General features: G+C 33.9%; 1 protein-coding gene across 2 annotated transcripts; it reads left to right on the top strand.

Moving 5' to 3' along the window:
• The first annotated feature begins 269 nt into the window (after window positions 1–269).
• Window positions 270–16,811, top strand: LOC149769862 (uncharacterized). 2 transcript variants are annotated; one of them, XM_089949715.1, is made up of 4 exons: window positions 270–425; window positions 6,452–6,551; window positions 12,436–12,528; window positions 16,046–16,811. In XM_089949715.1, the coding sequence occupies exons 2-4, from the start codon at window positions 6,476–6,478 to the stop codon at window positions 16,267–16,269; spliced, it is 393 nt and encodes a 130-aa protein (XP_089805841.1). In that variant the 5' UTR covers window positions 270–425; window positions 6,452–6,475; the 3' UTR covers window positions 16,270–16,811. The 2 variants fall into 2 exon arrangements, with proteins under 2 accessions (XP_089805841.1, XP_089805843.1); XM_089949717.1 differs by lacking the exon at window positions 270–425 and adding an exon at window positions 1,113–1,346.
• The last annotated feature ends 1,665 nt before the right edge of the window (window positions 16,812–18,476 follow it).

The raw sequence follows: 18,476 nt of genomic DNA, 5'->3' as shown, positions 1-18,476 counted from the left end.
CCAATATGATGAAGTTGTGGAATATGTAGACTAAATGTTATACCCATTGACAGTGGATGCTAACATTGATGGGGATTTTGTTGGACTTGTTTATGAATATTTGCGTCAAAACTGAGTGCAAAAAGAGAACTAAACCATGATATGCACTTAAATTTACACACTTATTTAAATGGGACGATCATGTTGAACGAATACAAGCAGGTCATTTTAGTACAATAGCATATATAATTTACCACGAAGGAGGAAGAGAAGATGATGTGCGATTTGACGGCCCACTACAGTCAAGTACCGGATGTCAAATTGATGTTGATGCAATGTGAATCTAGTTTCTTTTTGTTACAATCTTCAATTCTGGTTGTTACCTCGTAGTATGTGCTAACAATTACTATTATTTGTATTCCAAGGTTTGCCAGCTTTCTGGAGGGGTAAGTAGCCTTGGGCCTTACATATTCCTTACAGTGTAGCACTTTATCATCAAATTACATTCATAATGATGTGGAATACACTCAGACATAACTTAATGAAATCTATAACATTGTGTCATTTAACACTAAATATTGTTTAATCCTAATGTATCAGTCGAGATGTGTGACTTTAACTAACCTCAAATCGATGCACACCCATTTCAATGTTGCACTACATCGAACACACGGACACAGGCACACGCACACACCCACACACACACACACGCACACACACACACACACAGATATATATAACTCCTTATGTAATTTTTGTAATTTTTATTCAAGGTCATTGGCTGTACATGATATATTTTGTGATATTTCGTCTAATTAATCTAAGGATAGAACGGAAACTGTTTGGAATGAATAAATCTATGCTTTCGTATGTGTTGACAATTATTAATAATAGTCTTAATAATAAGATGTAATGGCGTCATTGGTTGAATTTCTCAATGACTGATTGGGTTGGTTGTTTCTGCAAAAATTAGGTAACTTCCCAATGGCTTGGCTGGATCACTTGAATGGGCAAAGTCGAAGGAAAGCGAGTTAGAATGTCCGTCATGTGGAGTCTTTAGCGCAATAAAGACTCGGTAGGCGGAGAATATATAAAGAGAGAACTGAGAATCAATTTCATTCAGATTTTGAAGTCATTCTTCCTTCTGTGCTTCTGTTGTAAGTCTGCAGGCGTGTTTTATATTGTACTTATATATTATTCGACAACAGACCTATTTGTTGTGACTTTTCAGTGGAAATAGAAGATGCTCATTTTGAACAAGACTATTTTTCTAGAACTCTGAAATTATTTCGAAGGAATTCTGGCCAAAGCCATCTTGATATCATCACCGTTTTTGGAATACCATTACGTTTCCTGTTTTGAAATTTGTAAGGAACCTTAAATTAATTTATGATTTCATAGACATTTATTAGGATTAGTTTAGATTCACTTCATAATACTATATGTTCCTCTCACATTTTTATTGATGACTTTGATAATTAAGATAATAAAGAATGCTGGGGGCGGGAACGGAGCGAGAGGGAAGGATTATGGTAAAGAGCTTCAAGGTACCAAGTGAATATTTAACATAGACACCAAGTCAGGTCATATATTTTAACAGTGTAGCTGCTTGAGGTGACGGTATGTGTTTGATATCATACTTTGCAAAATGAGGAATTTGTCTGTCAGTGTGTGAGAATGTGTAACAGAGACAGTCAGACAGAAATACAAAGTTAAAATGCAGATTCAAAAGAGTAGATGTCACTTTAGACCAACGGAGGGGAGTTGCTGGCCCTGTGTGAAATAGGGTCAAAATATTTGAGAGCCGAATGGTAATGTAACAAATACGCCATGTTTGTTTGTATGTGGTGTGAAGACATACGTTTAAAATGAGGTAGGTATTTGTTTGCATGTCAATGTGTGTGAGGTCTGTTCATGCGAGTCACTGTGTGAATCACAGAGAGAGGGTTAAAACATGAAAAGATACAAATGAATGCAAGGTTTCAAAATCAACATTTATTAAAAGTTAAAAGCCCGCTCAGTTTAAATGAAGAGGAAGGATTAGGGCTTGTTCCTTCCATATTCATGTACAAAATATTAAATATCATCATACTGGTAGTGTTTAAAAGTTAGATTAGATTTGTTTTGATCATGAAGGGCAGTATCATTGTGCCATCGAGATAAAGTACATTTCTGCGCTAAAGCAAATAGGTAACTATAATGTTCACAAAACCATTTATATTTGTTTCATCATTGTAACTATAGGAAAGACAGGCTGAGGAAACGGGAGGGATATTGTCCAAGGCACACACTAAAGAATTCATACACACGTGACAGACGTTAAATTTACAATATCATCACCACTCCACCAAGAAATAAACCAATCACTCTAGATCTAAGTCGATTCCCTATGTTTATCACATGTTTGTTCTATTTAGAATTAAAAGCGAATTTGTCTGCACATCCAACCGAAATGATGTTATAACATTCATTCTACACATCAATCATTTATCTTTTTATTCGAAATAAAATTGACCTCACTACAATCCGTAGTATTCGATGATGACACTTGAAAGTTAAGTGGAATACATAAAGTCAAAGCAATGGTGCACACGGTCCAACTTCGCTGAAACAATTCTTTTTGGGGAAACTAGCACATGACCGTATAAGTCAAGACCGACAATGCAATGGTATTAATTACATTCTATTAGACAGTCTAAAGATGCAGAGGCCTCGGACTGCCGAATTTGGAATTAACAGCTCACGACCGAACCCGCTTGCGTGTCGTCACCCGCAAAGCGTTCGTTGCTCTTGAAAATAAAAGACGGTGGCAGCCCGGGAACGTCGCCACAGGTCAGAGTTTTCTGTTACTACTATTGAAATTATACTTCTAATGTTCCGTCTGTCAGCGACTATGCAAGTCAAGACTGGGACTGCAAAGCCATCTCAGTGCCTACCATTTTCTGTGTCGAAGGACTACCATTATTTTATCCTCCTAATTTCAAACGTACTTTTAATATCTCCACTATAACCCTATAGAGTAAACCGTGTTCAACAGGCTACGGGCGACTTCAATCCATTCTAAGTAAAACCAATAACCCAAATGGCTACATTAACCTTTATAATCTTTTTATAAATAAAGAAAAATCTATAATTTCATCTTTAAGGTCCTTACCTTCCTATTTCAATTAAAACTACCACCCAATGCACAGAGGATATGATGAAAAAGCACAACAAGAAATAAAATTTGTCACTCATCATTACAAATACATTCCATGTCTCCCCTTATTGCCCTAGGATCTCACTTATACAATATTTTTACTCTTTCTATAAAATCTCTACCCAAACCAAACTGACATCCACAGCTTTAGATGCGAAAGAAGCAGTATAAAATACAATGTAAGTCTCTTATTAGCAAAACTACATTTATTATCTCCCGTTGGACACTATAATTCTAGTTTAAAGTCACAATCTCTATTGCCATATATAATGTACCTACTCTCACCTACTCGCCTGATTTGAAACAAAACTACCATCCCATGTACCCAAGGAATGATTTTAAAGACGGGATTAAAGTAAACATTATTAAGCCACCCTACCTTCCGAAAACCTCGAATAAGTACAGTAAAAAAGAATATAGTTTCGTCTATAACGCTGTTAGTTATCTCCTATATCATAATGAATAAGTACTGTTTAACATTTCACTATGCAACCTAGGGAAATATCTTATTTGTTAATTTTGTATTCAATGTGTTGAGTTTCGCTTTTTACTGTTACTTAATGTTAGCTACGGAGGCGTACCAGAAAATTAGGGACCCATTCTAGGATATTAATTTTTTAAAATAATGTCAGAAACTTCAATTTGCTTTTGAAATTCAGATCCACTTTGTCGGTTTTCACTCGTTTCTGTTACTTAGTTCAAGATTTGTAACAATAGATGTCAAAGTATTCTGCTAGTCTCAGATTTTGTGTGTTCAATATCTTAAATATGTTACAGTTTTGCTAGAGCAATATAAGGTTAAAGATTAATTCATCAAATATAATACAGATTTAAGAAAAACCCTTTCAATGTGCTAAATACACATACCGATTTTTCTGGACCCACCACCGTCACCATACCTGCAACCACTAAAATGTTTAATAAAATAATTAGACACAGAATTTTACGAACAAATGTAATGTGTTAAATTTGCGTTTGGTTTGCTGATATTTAATAACGTGCGTGTGTGGTGTTTGAGTAACTGATGCAAAGAGAGAACGAGATATAGTCACTAGTATTATTATTATTATTCTTTCAGTGTGTATTTGCCAAACGTGACATGGAAATTTCACAAAGTACTTAAACATGTGTGATAACTTAAAGTCTTTGTTTCATTAATTCAGTCCATAATATATTTCAAGAGCATTTTCCTTTTGCAAACAGGCTGTTGGTTAAATTATATCCTAACATAACAAGAAAAGACGTCTTGCTCGGCTGCTGTGTTTAGAAAATGAACAGCGAAATATGATCCTAAAAATAAATTTATCCAGTGAAATCGCATTATTCTGCATGACTTATTTTCAATTTTGTTTTAGAAGCATGCCATAGTTGTTTAATATACTGAGTGAAAAATAATAAACATACGCTAATTATTTTTTAAGATTGAAACTCAGTCTGACTATCGAAATTTTAGAATTAAGCTAAAGATTTTTTTGTTTAGGAAGCTTTGAGTATGCGTTTTGTTTCTTTCTACCATTAATTACTCAATATATCAGTTTATTATTATATTATTATTATTATTATTATTATGATTATTTATTATTATTATTGTTGTTGTTGTTGTTTTTGTTCTTGTTGTAATTATCATTATTATTTCATTATGAGAAACAAATCTGAAAGCATTTGTGTCTTAGAGACGAATAGGTACCAACATGTTACAAATTTAAATAGTTTTATGGCAAATTAAACAGCGTGAATTTGTAGACCTTCATAGGTAAAACTATAGGAGTTAACACAGACGTTTGAAATGCATGTGTGTGTGTGTGTGTGTGAGTGTCTGCGAGGGAGTTTATAGTATTTCCCTATGAAGGCTCAAGAATTTTTCTCCGAAAACATTCAGACCTCTTGGGAAAATGCACCTGTTTCTGGTAACAGATCTCACGAGTTTTAATTACAACCAAACGTTATAAACGTTATACTTTTCCAAACCATACGTCTGGAATTCTTGAAAAGTATTACATACAAACACTCCTTGTTTTTCTTTCTTCTTCTTTCTTCAATAAGTTAACGTAATTGTTATTGGTCATTAATCTTGAGATAGTTTTTGTAATGTTAATAACATTCATGTGCGGAAAACACATTTAATTTTCGCAATGGCTTACTTGCAAATGCCAACAGTTCGAAGTTAAGAAGGAAACATTATGTTATTACCCAATTAAATCACTTATAATTAATGCGAAAGTGTTTTTATCTGGAGAGATTTCGATGCTTGAAGCTTAACCCCCAGAAAGATGCATTTGCATCACGTTTGTTTCTAAGTACACGTTCTGGTCTCCTGGTGGTTCCATTTGTCAAGCTAGCATTATTTTTTCAGCCGTCACAAATCTAAGGGATTCTAAGGAATGTTTTTGTTGTAAACGGATTTACTTCGGTTTATGTACGATGTGGGGTGTATCCCACTGTATGTTCGTTCTGGCTTTCTTAAAGAAACGTTTAATCATAATTATTATATCATACTTTCAATAGCTTCATGGACACAATGCACTTCGTCGGTTAATCATATATTGTAAGACATTAACTTGATATGAACGGGTACATCGTCAGTTAATCGTGGTGAGACAGTAAAAGTTATTTTCAGTTGCGAAACTTAAATTATTCAGTAAAATATTCAATGGCATTTCAGATTTCATCATTCGTTTGTTACAGACTAATATAGTTCTTATATTCAGAATTATATTCATGGCAAGAAAGAAGGACGAATACAGCATTGTTTAGATAATGACACATAAGGCAATTATATGTAAACAAAACACCTCTAATTAAAATGAATTACAATATTTTGTTCATACCATAGTGTACCATTGTAAACCCAAGTGAATACCTTTTGGTCATAAAGGTTTCCGTCTTACGATTGCGAAATCGGCAAGGGTATTAGTACCAGCACTTGTATAAGGCTACTGAAAACTGACAGGCTATCTGACATATAAATAATTACAGGCTAGTTGACATCATAAATACAATAATAGACTACCTGACATAGAAAACCTGACAGACTATATGTCATCATAGATAAACTGACAGGCTACTTGTCATCATATAGAAAGTGATAGACTGCCTGTCATAAAGAAAAACTGACATACTAAATTACATCTTAGAACGACTGACAGGCTACCTGACATCAAAGAAAAACTTACAATATGATGTCATCTTTAATCCATTTTTCCCTAGCCTCTTTGAAATTACAGGTTTATTAAAAGTCTATTGTTAAACTTAAATTGTTTTTTCTTTCGTCAGATTTAACCAAAAGGGTGTTATATAATGGCTGATAAACATTACTACGAACACCTCATGGAGTTACTGGAAACAAATGAAGAGTTGAAGAAAACAAGCAAAGGTGTATACAATGTATCATGTTCTGTCTATTGATTTATGAATCTATTGTTTTTAGATATTGTCAGCAATATTCGTTTTTAATCCACCTATACGTATTCTTCAGTTTCTATCTGACTCCATCATCATACATACCATCTATTACGCTTTTAGTGTAATCATTATGCTGTTTCTGCACGAAATTACATTTTCTGCAGGCCTGCATATGGATTACGCTTTCTTGCTACATTAAAAAATAACATTAAAATAAAGCCAGACAAAGTTGTTTATGTAATTGCATTATCATCTCTTTAGTTCTACTTAAGTAAAGTTGAGGATATTCTTTAAAAGATGAGTGCTGCATAATAATATTGCAACAGTGCTTTCCTTGTTGTTATTTCTGGCAACTGCAGATGTCCCATTTCAAAGAAAACAAAAGGGTTTATTTAAAAGTGAACTTGCCTGATCGATTGATTATTTTGTGAATGGCATATGACGGGAAATGTTCGCGCAGATTAATTATTACAAACTTTAAAAGAAATCAACACCATTTTACAGACTTTAAAAGACGAATACGAGAGTAATGTAATACATCACTCTCAGAACTTGAACATGCGCATTGCAGAATTCCACTTCAAGATCTATCAGTGAAATGTACACATGTAGACAAGTTGAAGTGAGTGCTAAATATAAAAAATACTTTAGTATATATTTTATTCTGGTTCTAATGTATATAGATTTTGCCCTTTGCGAGAAGAATTTGGAACAGCGTCAGAACCAGGTTAGGTGTCATTATAGTTTAGTTAGTTGTCAAAATAACCCTTTTTCCAAACATGCTGTAATTAGGAATATGATATTTAATTACAATTTGTACGCCCTATATACGCTTTTGCCTCGAGTAATAGTACTTATTATGCTTATACTTTTTGGGAGGGTGGCATGTATCAATCATTGTTTACTTAATGCCTGTGATGTGGACGTTTTCAAAGATTATTAATTGAGTAAAGTTCGTGAGGCAAAGTATGTCATAAAATGTGTAGACACATGATTTGAGAGTAAATATATATATTTAGGACTCATGGTATCAATTCAGTTGCCATAGTAAACCTATGCAAACCCTATGGTATTGAAAACGCAATAACTTAGACGTTCTGAGTGGTCATGATCAAACGTATATTTGTCAGTATAGACACATCCTTGATGACAGTGGACAAACATTATATTAATAAAACAATGTCTCTGTTTCTTCAGTTGCATCTAACAGGATTATTATTACTAAACTCTTCATTTCGTTATTAACAAATCCTGGCCAGCCAAACTCATATATACCCTATGTTATCTTTACCCATTTTTAGACGGGTTAGCATTCTTGAATATCGTTATTACCACGAGTTCCATATTTTATATACATCTAGAAGCGCTATCTAGTGGTGTATAAGCAGTTCGTATACTCTGTTAGTCAATTAATAATCATTATAGTGCTCATCGAATATGACATATTTCGTCATTTATTTATTTTCGTAAATTATAAAAACTTTATGCATTTAATATATTACCATGCACATCGCGGAAAACAGCTGTCCAATGACGAAATCAAGGAAATTATGGCTTCGAATGTTAACGTGAACGTGAGTGAAATCGCTAGAACGTACAAAATTAGTACCAACAATAATCTACAAAATGTGGCAAGAAGCAGTGGCAACTAATTTAACAGCAACAGTGACAAATCAGACTACAGCGCCACAGTCAACCGCGATGATGCCGCTGCAGTCGCCACCGCATCACAGTGACGCTATCCATATGGAGTTGTTTGAAATTGTTTGTGGATTATACAATCGCGTTGAAAAGGAAAACCCGGCTGGAACATGAAAATCTTGCGAATACAATTATACGTACACTGCACCAAGATTAAAACTATCAAATCGTCCAACGCTAACAGATGCACAGTTGTTCATGAAAGAATTACAATGATAATTTTCATATTGACAAACATATTACATTTTAACAAAATTGATGGTGAAATTAATGTAGATCACACCATAATGAGCCTAATTGTGGAACATCCAATTATGTATCAAGAGGAACAAAGTAAGCTTTTAATCCAAGGCAATCAATACAATAAAATCTAAAATAAAACAAATACCACCAGATTCATCGATGAATCACATTTTCCATGAGTGACAATTTACCAATGATGAGCGTTGATAACAAATCAATAGCCCCACACAGTTAAATTCTCTTTCAAAACTTAAATTCGAATTACTGCTGGGAGAAACGAATCAAGATTATCGTACAACAATGACGTAGGCGAGTGGAACTCAGAAATACAATGAGCTGAAAAAGAAATTCGTTAAAACGTTAGTGAACAATGTCATATTATAATGCAACAAGTGATAATATATTAGAAACTGAGCGTGTTACTAACACGCTTGGTCGAATCATACTTGGACCGCCTTATTACAAACATAATTATTTTTTTTATTAACAAAGCATTTTAGATAAATAATCGATATATAGTATAAAAAACAACATGGTAAACACATAATCATCCTGATTTAAGAAACATTAATGTCAAAAAGTTAAAATCTAATTAACATCTAAAATATAATCTGTCTCAGGACCAGCTTGATAATTTAAGTTTGATCGTTAATAAGTACGGTATGGTTTAGCTATATGGTAACTAAACAAAGGTTGTACGATGATGAAAGTGGTGAAACAGCAGTTGCCGTATCAGAAGCAAGGTTTGTTGAGATAGTAACAAGTAGGAATATTTGTCTAACAACACCCTGGAGGTACTTATATTGTGGATGTTGGTGATCGAGTGTTTAACGTTCCGTTGAATAAACCGTGGCCGTCAGATTGTTTAGATGTTGGTGTTGATATTGTATTCCCCAATGAGATCAGCTGCGCTTGGCCGTTATGGACACAAACGTGTGAGATTCTTTTATCAACCGATGAAGGTTCAATTTATTGATGTTTCGGCTGCGCAAATAACGAGCTGTTGTTTGTAAAACTAAAATTGGAAAAGTTTATCCTCGTGAAGGCACTTGTGCAAGAACAGGTAAAAGTCCTATTGATGTGAGTGTTAAAACAAACGATTGTGACATTTTATTATTGTAATTTGTTTTTAGTTAACTAAAAATACTAGTATAGTTTTAAAAAATATAAAATAAAGCTGTTGTTTTGTAAAATAAACCCTTTGAAAATTGAAAAAAATATTTTCCAGATTTTGATTTAGAATGTCCTGATCGAGATTTTATAAAAATGTTTCTAACTCTTATTGTTATTTTCATAAAGAAGGGCTCTAAGCGACTATTAAAAAGTGCGCCTGAACAGCCAATACTGTATACTGCTATCCTGGCAAGGAGGTAATGACAAAAGTTCTCTAGAATTTTAATTTCAATTAGTCGATGCTAAAGGTTGGGTTACGTACAAGAAATTTCAATTATCTAGCAATTATTGGTAGCTGTATGGACCAGGGAATGTCATCACAGGTATATGTAAGATTTATTTTTTAGATTGATTTATCACATACAGCTAGGAGTTAATGAAGTGATGTCAAACCTGAATAGTGATAATAAATTAGAATATTCTAGCTGGATTTAAGTAGCTGCTGCATCTATTGAGGTTTGCCAGGGATTGAGAAACGTTTTCGTTTGTTAGCTTTGATCTGAAAGAAGAGAGTGTGCTCATATAGATATGTACGAGCATTCCAATGAACACCATATTTGCAGGAACAACAATCTCATAGCCCATCTTCCACAGACAAGTCTAAATCATTGTTAATATAGTAACCTAACTGTTATGTGAAATAAAGAACAACTACAAATGAGACGATTTTTGTCATTCTTGTAAGGCTTTCAGGTTCAGATTTGTATAATGCAAGTTACTATTTCATCTATTTGACATAAATAGTATTTATGTCATATACTCACGAGATCCTGGGTGCACCACATTATTATTTAGAAAAACAGAACAGTATTGTAGTATGCAAAATGTGATGCTGATGCTATTTCCTATACTCCCTGTGTTGCATCATCCATTCATATCAATGTGTACAAAGAATATACAATGATAAAATAAAGCCCAGATAGTAGATGAAACAAATTAAGACTTGTCTTGCATTTGTATGTTCTCTAAATACTGTAGACTGGTAACGTTTGGCTAAAAGGAAAATTCGTTTACTGCTCTGTTTCATAAAAAATGTAAGCAAAAGCCCCCATTCAGAAGTAGCCTCCGTTCATTGTTGAAATGTACACCTTGCATTTTCTGTCCTTGTTTAATTAAATTTCGAATGTCCATTTGTGAAATGGTAAGGACAGTTGCTATTCTTACATAGTTATTATTCTTATGTTTGTTATTATTCTTATGTTTGTTCTCATTCATGTTTAAATATGAATATATTGTAATTGCTCTTTTTGTCACTCATCTCTTACATTATTTTATTATTAATTCCATCCTTTGTTTTAGTCATTAATTTCTCATTTAATTCTTGCATCCTTTGCTCAGTCATTTTTTTAGTTGTTTGAAATTTTATTTACCCATTTATCTATTACACACACACACACACACACACACACACACACACACATATATATATATATATATATATATATATATATATATATATATATATCATATCATATCTACCTCCGTTCTTCTGTTTCATTGTGCATGTCTTTTATTTATAAGACTGTCTGCTAAAATTAAAGACTAAACAAGTGGCAGTTATAATAACAATTATTTAGAAGAAGAAAATTTCATAGAAATGTTTTAAAGCAACTTAGTTATAATTAGCTGATTCAGCTGTTCTAGAGAAATTGTTAAAGATTTTCTTAATGTTTGTCAATTGAAAAAGTATTCACAATTTAAATCGGCATGAAATGCTAAATTTGTCAACAAAATCTAAGTACAGTAATATAACAAACGCAAAGTACAGTAATATAACCAACGCAAGTAATTAATGTTTGCTAGTAAATGTCAATGCATAGGATTTCCTTCTTAACATCCTCTGGATAATTTCAATATTTATATATTCTAGTCTTAAGTTTAAAATAAATATAGGTCGATAGGAAGGTGAAGAGGCCTCAGAGCATTTGTTATAAGTTTTGTTCTAGAACGAATTTAGTGTATGTTGATAACAAATATTATGCATTTTTATTTCTTTTTGAAAGTTACCAAGATGTTAGAGAGAAATAAAATAAGATAATTTTCGGTGTGTATGTTCGTTATTTAATTGTTTGTTTAATATGTTTGCTTGCGATTTGTTTCTATCACCATTTCCAGACAATAAAATCGCAGAGAATTGCTCGTTTGCTAGAATGAAAACAGTTCAGCAAAAAAAAAAAAAAAAAAACTCGCACATATATCAGATCATCAATGATATATGGCACAATGAAATCGATACTGAACAAGGTGCCCATTCAGAAGGAACATGAGTACACACATGCATCTTTTACATTAAATAATTAAGTTACTGTTCTAATTTGCTGATGGTTGCAGATATTGTAAGTAGTTACACATCCACTAAAATTTTGAAAATTAGTATTAGTTCCTGAAAATCCAATATTTTTGTAACATACATTCAATATTTTCGTACTCAGGGTTTGGCAGGTATGTATTCATGCCATCCATCTTACCTGATAGTTGGTTACCTAGGAGACATTTTGTTATTATGATGTATTTAGTACACAAATGAATCACTGTTTCTTGTTCAGTTGTGAACCTAATTCAAAGCCTAAATGATATATATTATAGCATTTTTGACAATTTTGTTCATTATATTAAAGGGTAGAAGTGTTCTCATGTATTAAGTATAAATACTTGAATTTGCGTCCTCTGTACTTTTAATGTTGCTATCAGATAATTGCTTTCGAAGAATACCTTTTTTGTAAACAAAATGGTTTCAGGAATGTTCAAGCAGATGGCATGGACAGCTGGCGGTGCTGCAGTTGGGGGTGTTGTAGCGGGGCCACCAGGTGCCCTCGTTGGTGGTATTGCCGGTATGTAATCTTTAATCTTTGAGTCAGAGACATGCTTATAGACAAAATATAGTAAACTACATGTGTCAATTTTAATAGAGCATGTATCATGGTCATCTCAACATTAAAGAAATTAGATATAATTTCCATGTCAACTTTAGTTAGATATCATGGTCATGTCATCATTAATTATATACCATGGTCATGTCAGCGATAACTATTCATGATCATGTCAGCTTTAATTAGTTATTATTGTCTTGTCATCTTTAATTGGATATCATGGTCATTAAATCTTTGATTAGATTTAGATAACATGGTCCTGACATATTTAATTAGATATCATGGTCATGTAAACTTTAATTCGATTATATATCATGGTTGTGTCATCCTTAATTGGATATTATAATCATGTCAGCATTAGATAGATTATATATCATGGTCATCTCAGATTTATTGAGATATAACGGTCATGTCGGCTTTAATTAGATATCATGGTCATGTCAGCTTTAACGAGATTAGATATCACGGTCACGCAAACTTGTTCAGTGAAGTTAGGCCATGTTTAGCAGGAATTTATATATGGTGGTGGGATATACCGGGGTTGTTGATGGACCGTCTTTAGTCTGTGGTTGATAACTGGAGTTCGCATGTTGGTGATTGCGGGGCCTCGCTTAGATGTTAGTTGATCTCTGGAACTGAGCTGGAATTGACTTGGGCTGTTGGTGGACCATCTTCAGCCAGTGGTTGATCATTTGAGTTGTTGTGTTAGTTTTTGTTGGCTGCCCTTAGATCGGGGGTGTACATCCCTTGGGTCGGATCCGGTTAGCCAACGTGTTATATCCGGCCTTCATGACAAATCAAAACATCACGTAAATCTGGTCCGTGAGCAGTAATTATATTAAAACATTAGTGTTTGCGGCTCTTGTGTGGTCTTAATGCCATCTGGCTCATGGTCGAAAATAGTTGTGCACCCCTGTCTTAGACGGTAGCTGCTCTCTGTAGCAGGAATATGTTAGGCTTTTGGTAGGCAATCCTCAGTAAGTGTTTGATCACTTTAGCTGCATATAGCCAGTGGTTTATCCCTTGGGTTTCCATATGGTTTGGGTTATTGACGGACCATTTCAAAAGACTGATGTCTACCGAGACTGAATGATAAATGTCACAGGAGCAATAGTTTTAATTTCAGGTGGATGGCCAATACAGATGCTCAGACAGTTTTGTAACCCTTTGACATGGAAATAGAATGAAGGATAAATGAAAAATGAATAATAACTTAAAGTGACAAACGAAACACAAAATAGCATGCATAATTTAATGAATACATAAATTAGCCTTCACAATAACGTTTTTCTGTAATTGTTTCCGATTGTACATTTGCTTAAAATTACATCTAATTCAGTGTCAGGTTTGAGACATTAAAGTTAAAACAAAATGCTGATTGATGTACATTCGACAAGAGCACCTGTTTGATCAGACCGACTCGTTTGCTGCATATTTTCATTTTTTCCTACATAATGACTTCTTTCTTTAATTGCTTTTCTTGTCTAAATCATTACAGTATAATACATGTAAAGTGGTTACATACACATAAAGTGTGTGTATACCTACCATGTGACTATTGTGAATGTACATAGATAAAGGCCACTGATTACAATTACAACTGATTAGAGCATACCCTAAATATAAGACCATTCATTAAAGAACTGTCTTATAAATGGCTGGTATGGTCATATATTTAATTTGTTTGAGGTGGTATTCAAGTTATATAATGTACTTTTTTGGCAAGATAATGGCAAACGGTATTCTCCACGTCTTTAACTGGCATCGTTATAATAATGAAATTTTGTATATAAGATCTCTCAAAGTAGTGAATGTAGTATGTGGATGAGGGAAAGAGAGTTTAGCATTTTCAAAGTCAAGATATTTTTTATCAGGGTGTGCAAATTTGCCATGTGACAGTTGTGGAGGTGCAGTGATAAAGGCCATTGGTTGCAAATACAAATTATTATAGCATACATTTATTGTAGGGCAGTTCTTTAAAACACTGATATATGCATGTATTTAATTGTATTAGGCGGTATCAGGTTATATAAAGTTTTTTATTTTAAGAGATAATAGTTACATAGCGGTATAATCTATGATATAAATAAGGGGAAAACTGAATTATAGGTCTTTTTAGTAGCGAATGTGCGTTAGCATCCGAACAAATGAGAGTCAGAGAATGCACTAGGGTGTGATTTGTTTCTTAATATAGGACAGGGCATGAATTGCAGTTTTAAACGAAAAGATTCAGTGGCAGGTCATCACAGTTGACACAAAATAGAAACTACAGCTTACATTTAAGTAAAACCAAGGAGAAGCGGGAATACAGAGAGAAAGATGAAAGAATCTTGGTGAGATGTACAAATGCATCATCGGGAAATTGCGATGTGAACATGAAGATTAAGCGGGAATTCTACACTTTTTCAACAGGTCTACATTTAAGGTTGTCGCTTTGTAATTTATAAATAAACTGTTTTTGCTTCAAGTCACACATTTATTTTGAAAAGAATTACTAGCTACGGGATTTTGAAAGAATTTGCATGTTTATCGATGTTATTTCATTCTAGAGAAAAAAATACACTATTCTAAATCATCCATTCATATTCAAGCAGTATCGAAACAAATCTGTACCTGTAATCAGCATGGAAATATATTATTAAGCATTAATGATTTTATGATCTGTGAAATGAAGTGAAACAAATTTCAGCTCCTGACAAGAGAGAAAGATGGAGAGAATGATGAGGTACATGCGATCTTTGTGCTTGATTACCAAATACAGTATGCATAGTTAGACTAAAGTTTCTGACGACTATATTAGAAGGCACTTTTATGGAACAGTTGGTGTGAGTATTTACTCACAAAAATGAGTAATACATAAAATTCATGCACGACATATCTATTAAGACAAACCATATAATGCATTCTCTCTTTTCCCACCGACGAATCCGGTAATCTATTGGTCAGATCGTCCGCCTCGAATGCAGGATGTCGTTGGTTCGAACCCCCGGCCGAGTCGTACCAAAAATTTATAAACATGGAACTAACAGCTGCCTCGCTAGGCGCTCAGCATTAAGAGGCTAGTGTTAGGACTGGTCGACCTGGTGTCAGGATAAGGCGATTGAGTAGTACATCATGCTACGTGTCTGCGACATGATGCCCCAGTGCTAAACATTGCTATTTACTGCCACGCTGCAGACAGCGTATCGATATGACCGCAACATGGTATAAGACCATAAAATCATATACAATACACCTTTGAACAAAATGAACTGTGAGTGATATTTCCCAGACAACTGCACTGACCCTGATCAAACAGTTTATATATGTTTGTGTTGCGTGTCACGGAGTGGACATTAAACATAATATTTAACTATTGTAATTAAGTTCTTACACACATTATACATACAAGTTAAATATATATTAATCAAGTTCTTTCATATATTATACATACTCTTTAATATATTAATCAAGTTCTTTGTATTTTATATCTATCTAGGATCGTTTGCCGGGTACTTCAAATCAGATGACTACAAGTCAATGGTGGAAGTGCTTGGAAACCTATCTGATGTTGATAGAAAGAAACTGGTGCAGAAAGTTCAGGAGCTGGTTGAAAGCAACAGCATAGAGGCACTTGATAAATTCATAAGCAATGAAGGACAGAGACGGAAAGAACTTCTGATTGAACTGTTACGGGACTATGCAAAGGCTCATGTGCTATGAGGGAGAAAATTGTAAATTGGCTAAAAGACACAATAACGATTAGCTTTACAAGTTCTTCAATATCCATGACTGATGATGATCATTTATATGCTTTGATAGGTTTTCCAAAACCATGACGGAAAGATATAAGCTTTATGTTGGATATATGTTGCTATCTTTTGTTACAGTTGACATTTTATTAGATATGTTCCAAAACATTTCAAGTATATCTTGTTGTGGATAATATACAAATAAATTCATGTTCTTTTAATTGTTGAGAATAATTTAAAAGGAATGGTGCAAGTAATTTATTATGCCACAGTGTAAATTTCACCATCGGGCAATGCTTTCATATATTGACATTTTAGGCATTGATAACAATGTTATACATGTTCTTTAAATGTTCTTGTCCATATTAATCGACTATCATACATTTTACTGGTCATCTCTTCGTGTAATCCACTTGCGATATCTGTGTTCAATTCCCAATTGTACTCTTCTGATTATTGCAAAAGGAAAATATTATAAGCTTTCTCCACAATAAAGTACAATCTCTTTTTTAATTGGATCTGATGCATTCAAAGCTATTTAAATAACAGAGAATGGCGCGAACCAATGCTACAGTCTTTTGCTACAAATGTCTCAAGCTAATTGTGCCAATTTTTGTGCCAACAATGTCATTTTCCTGAAGGGACATGCCTTTTTGGAACAGTAATATTCAATTTCCTGAATGAATAGGCTTTTGGGGACCGCAATGCCATTGTTCTGAAGGAATGTACTTTTTGGTAGAAGGTAACAATGACATTTTTCTGACGAGACAGACATATTTTGGAAGGCAACAATGTTATTGTAACAAGATAACAAGGTTGGATTTCGGACGTATAAAAGAACACGTTTGATGTTGATATAAATACAAGGTTTATAGATGAATGACCTAAATAAAAATAATAGTATTGTCACGTGCGTGTATAAGATCCAAATATTGGAAACATTAACACAATCCGTACGAATCTACTAAATGTGAATACAAGTAAATGACATTATACAGGACAGGGACAAAGGTTAATGATTCATAGTCATTTCACACGACGAAAAGAATGGTGTGTTTTAATAAAATAACACAATTGAGGTTTCTTTACTCATAGTAAAATCTATTCACTTAAATAGTGATAAATGAGGTACTTTACTCACATAGTAAAATGATGATACGATGGGACAAATATCATACAAAATATCTTTACAGTCTCTAAACACTGTTACACAAAACATTCCGTCACCAGAATACTTTGCTGCCAGTCACACTCGTCATCCAGGCAGCCAGCATTACATGTAGTCACCGACCACCATCCCATTTCTTGGTGAGTCAATCAATCAGCGCTCACAAATAGGTCAACAACGCTCGATCATCTGCTACTCAACCAGCTTTACGGCTGCTATTGTCAGCTTTTATGGTTATTTATACAGCCGTTATCACGTCGACTCTGATCAGCTAAAAATAAATTTAACACGGTGTACGAAGAATGACACGGCATACAGAAGAACACATGATGACGTTATATACGGTAATCTGTGCAGATTACATTATCGGCACAACATTACAAATCAATAATTAGGCCCATAAGTGAACCTACCCGTGCCCGATAAGAGTCATATGGTACTAAACATTTCTTAATAAAATGCAACTTTATTGCGAATATAAATCTCCTGTTAAGTCACATATAAGACGAGAAAATATTTGCATTATACTAGGGAAACCGGAGTTACATAGAAATTATACAAAACGTTAACGTGGAAGTACAATAGGTATAACCTATGACATACATAAGGAATTAATAAATAAATCGCATACCTCTACAGCTGAAGATGTGTAAGTCCTTAAGAAGACTGCTCACTGAAACACGTTCCGTATTGTAAAGATTTCGTCATATGGTGAGGCATTTATACACATACGATGCAGCCATACACAGTCTATGCGCTGGAACTATTCGGTTTTTCCCATCGGAAGTACTTCGCACGTGCGACATAGGATGAACCGAACTCACTCTTTCGAAATATGGTACAATATACATAAATGACCATCGGGTATCGTTGTACACAAAAAACCCAAACCCGAGTACAGGTATTGAATAAATAAAGGGATTTATACAATTCTGTGAGAGTCATTTTTTGCACAATTGTGCCTTCATCGCACGAACAGCAGAGCTGAACAGAGAGAATATGCCTTTGAA

This window comes from Sinohyriopsis cumingii, unplaced genomic scaffold (genome assembly GCF_028554795.1).
Source record: "Sinohyriopsis cumingii isolate HCF-2022 unplaced genomic scaffold, ASM2855479v2 utg003142l, whole genome shotgun sequence".
NCBI lineage: Eukaryota > Metazoa > Mollusca > Bivalvia > Unionida > Unionidae > Sinohyriopsis > Sinohyriopsis cumingii.
Note: the sequence above shows the minus strand (reverse complement) of the source record. Positions and strands in the feature narration are given on the sequence as shown.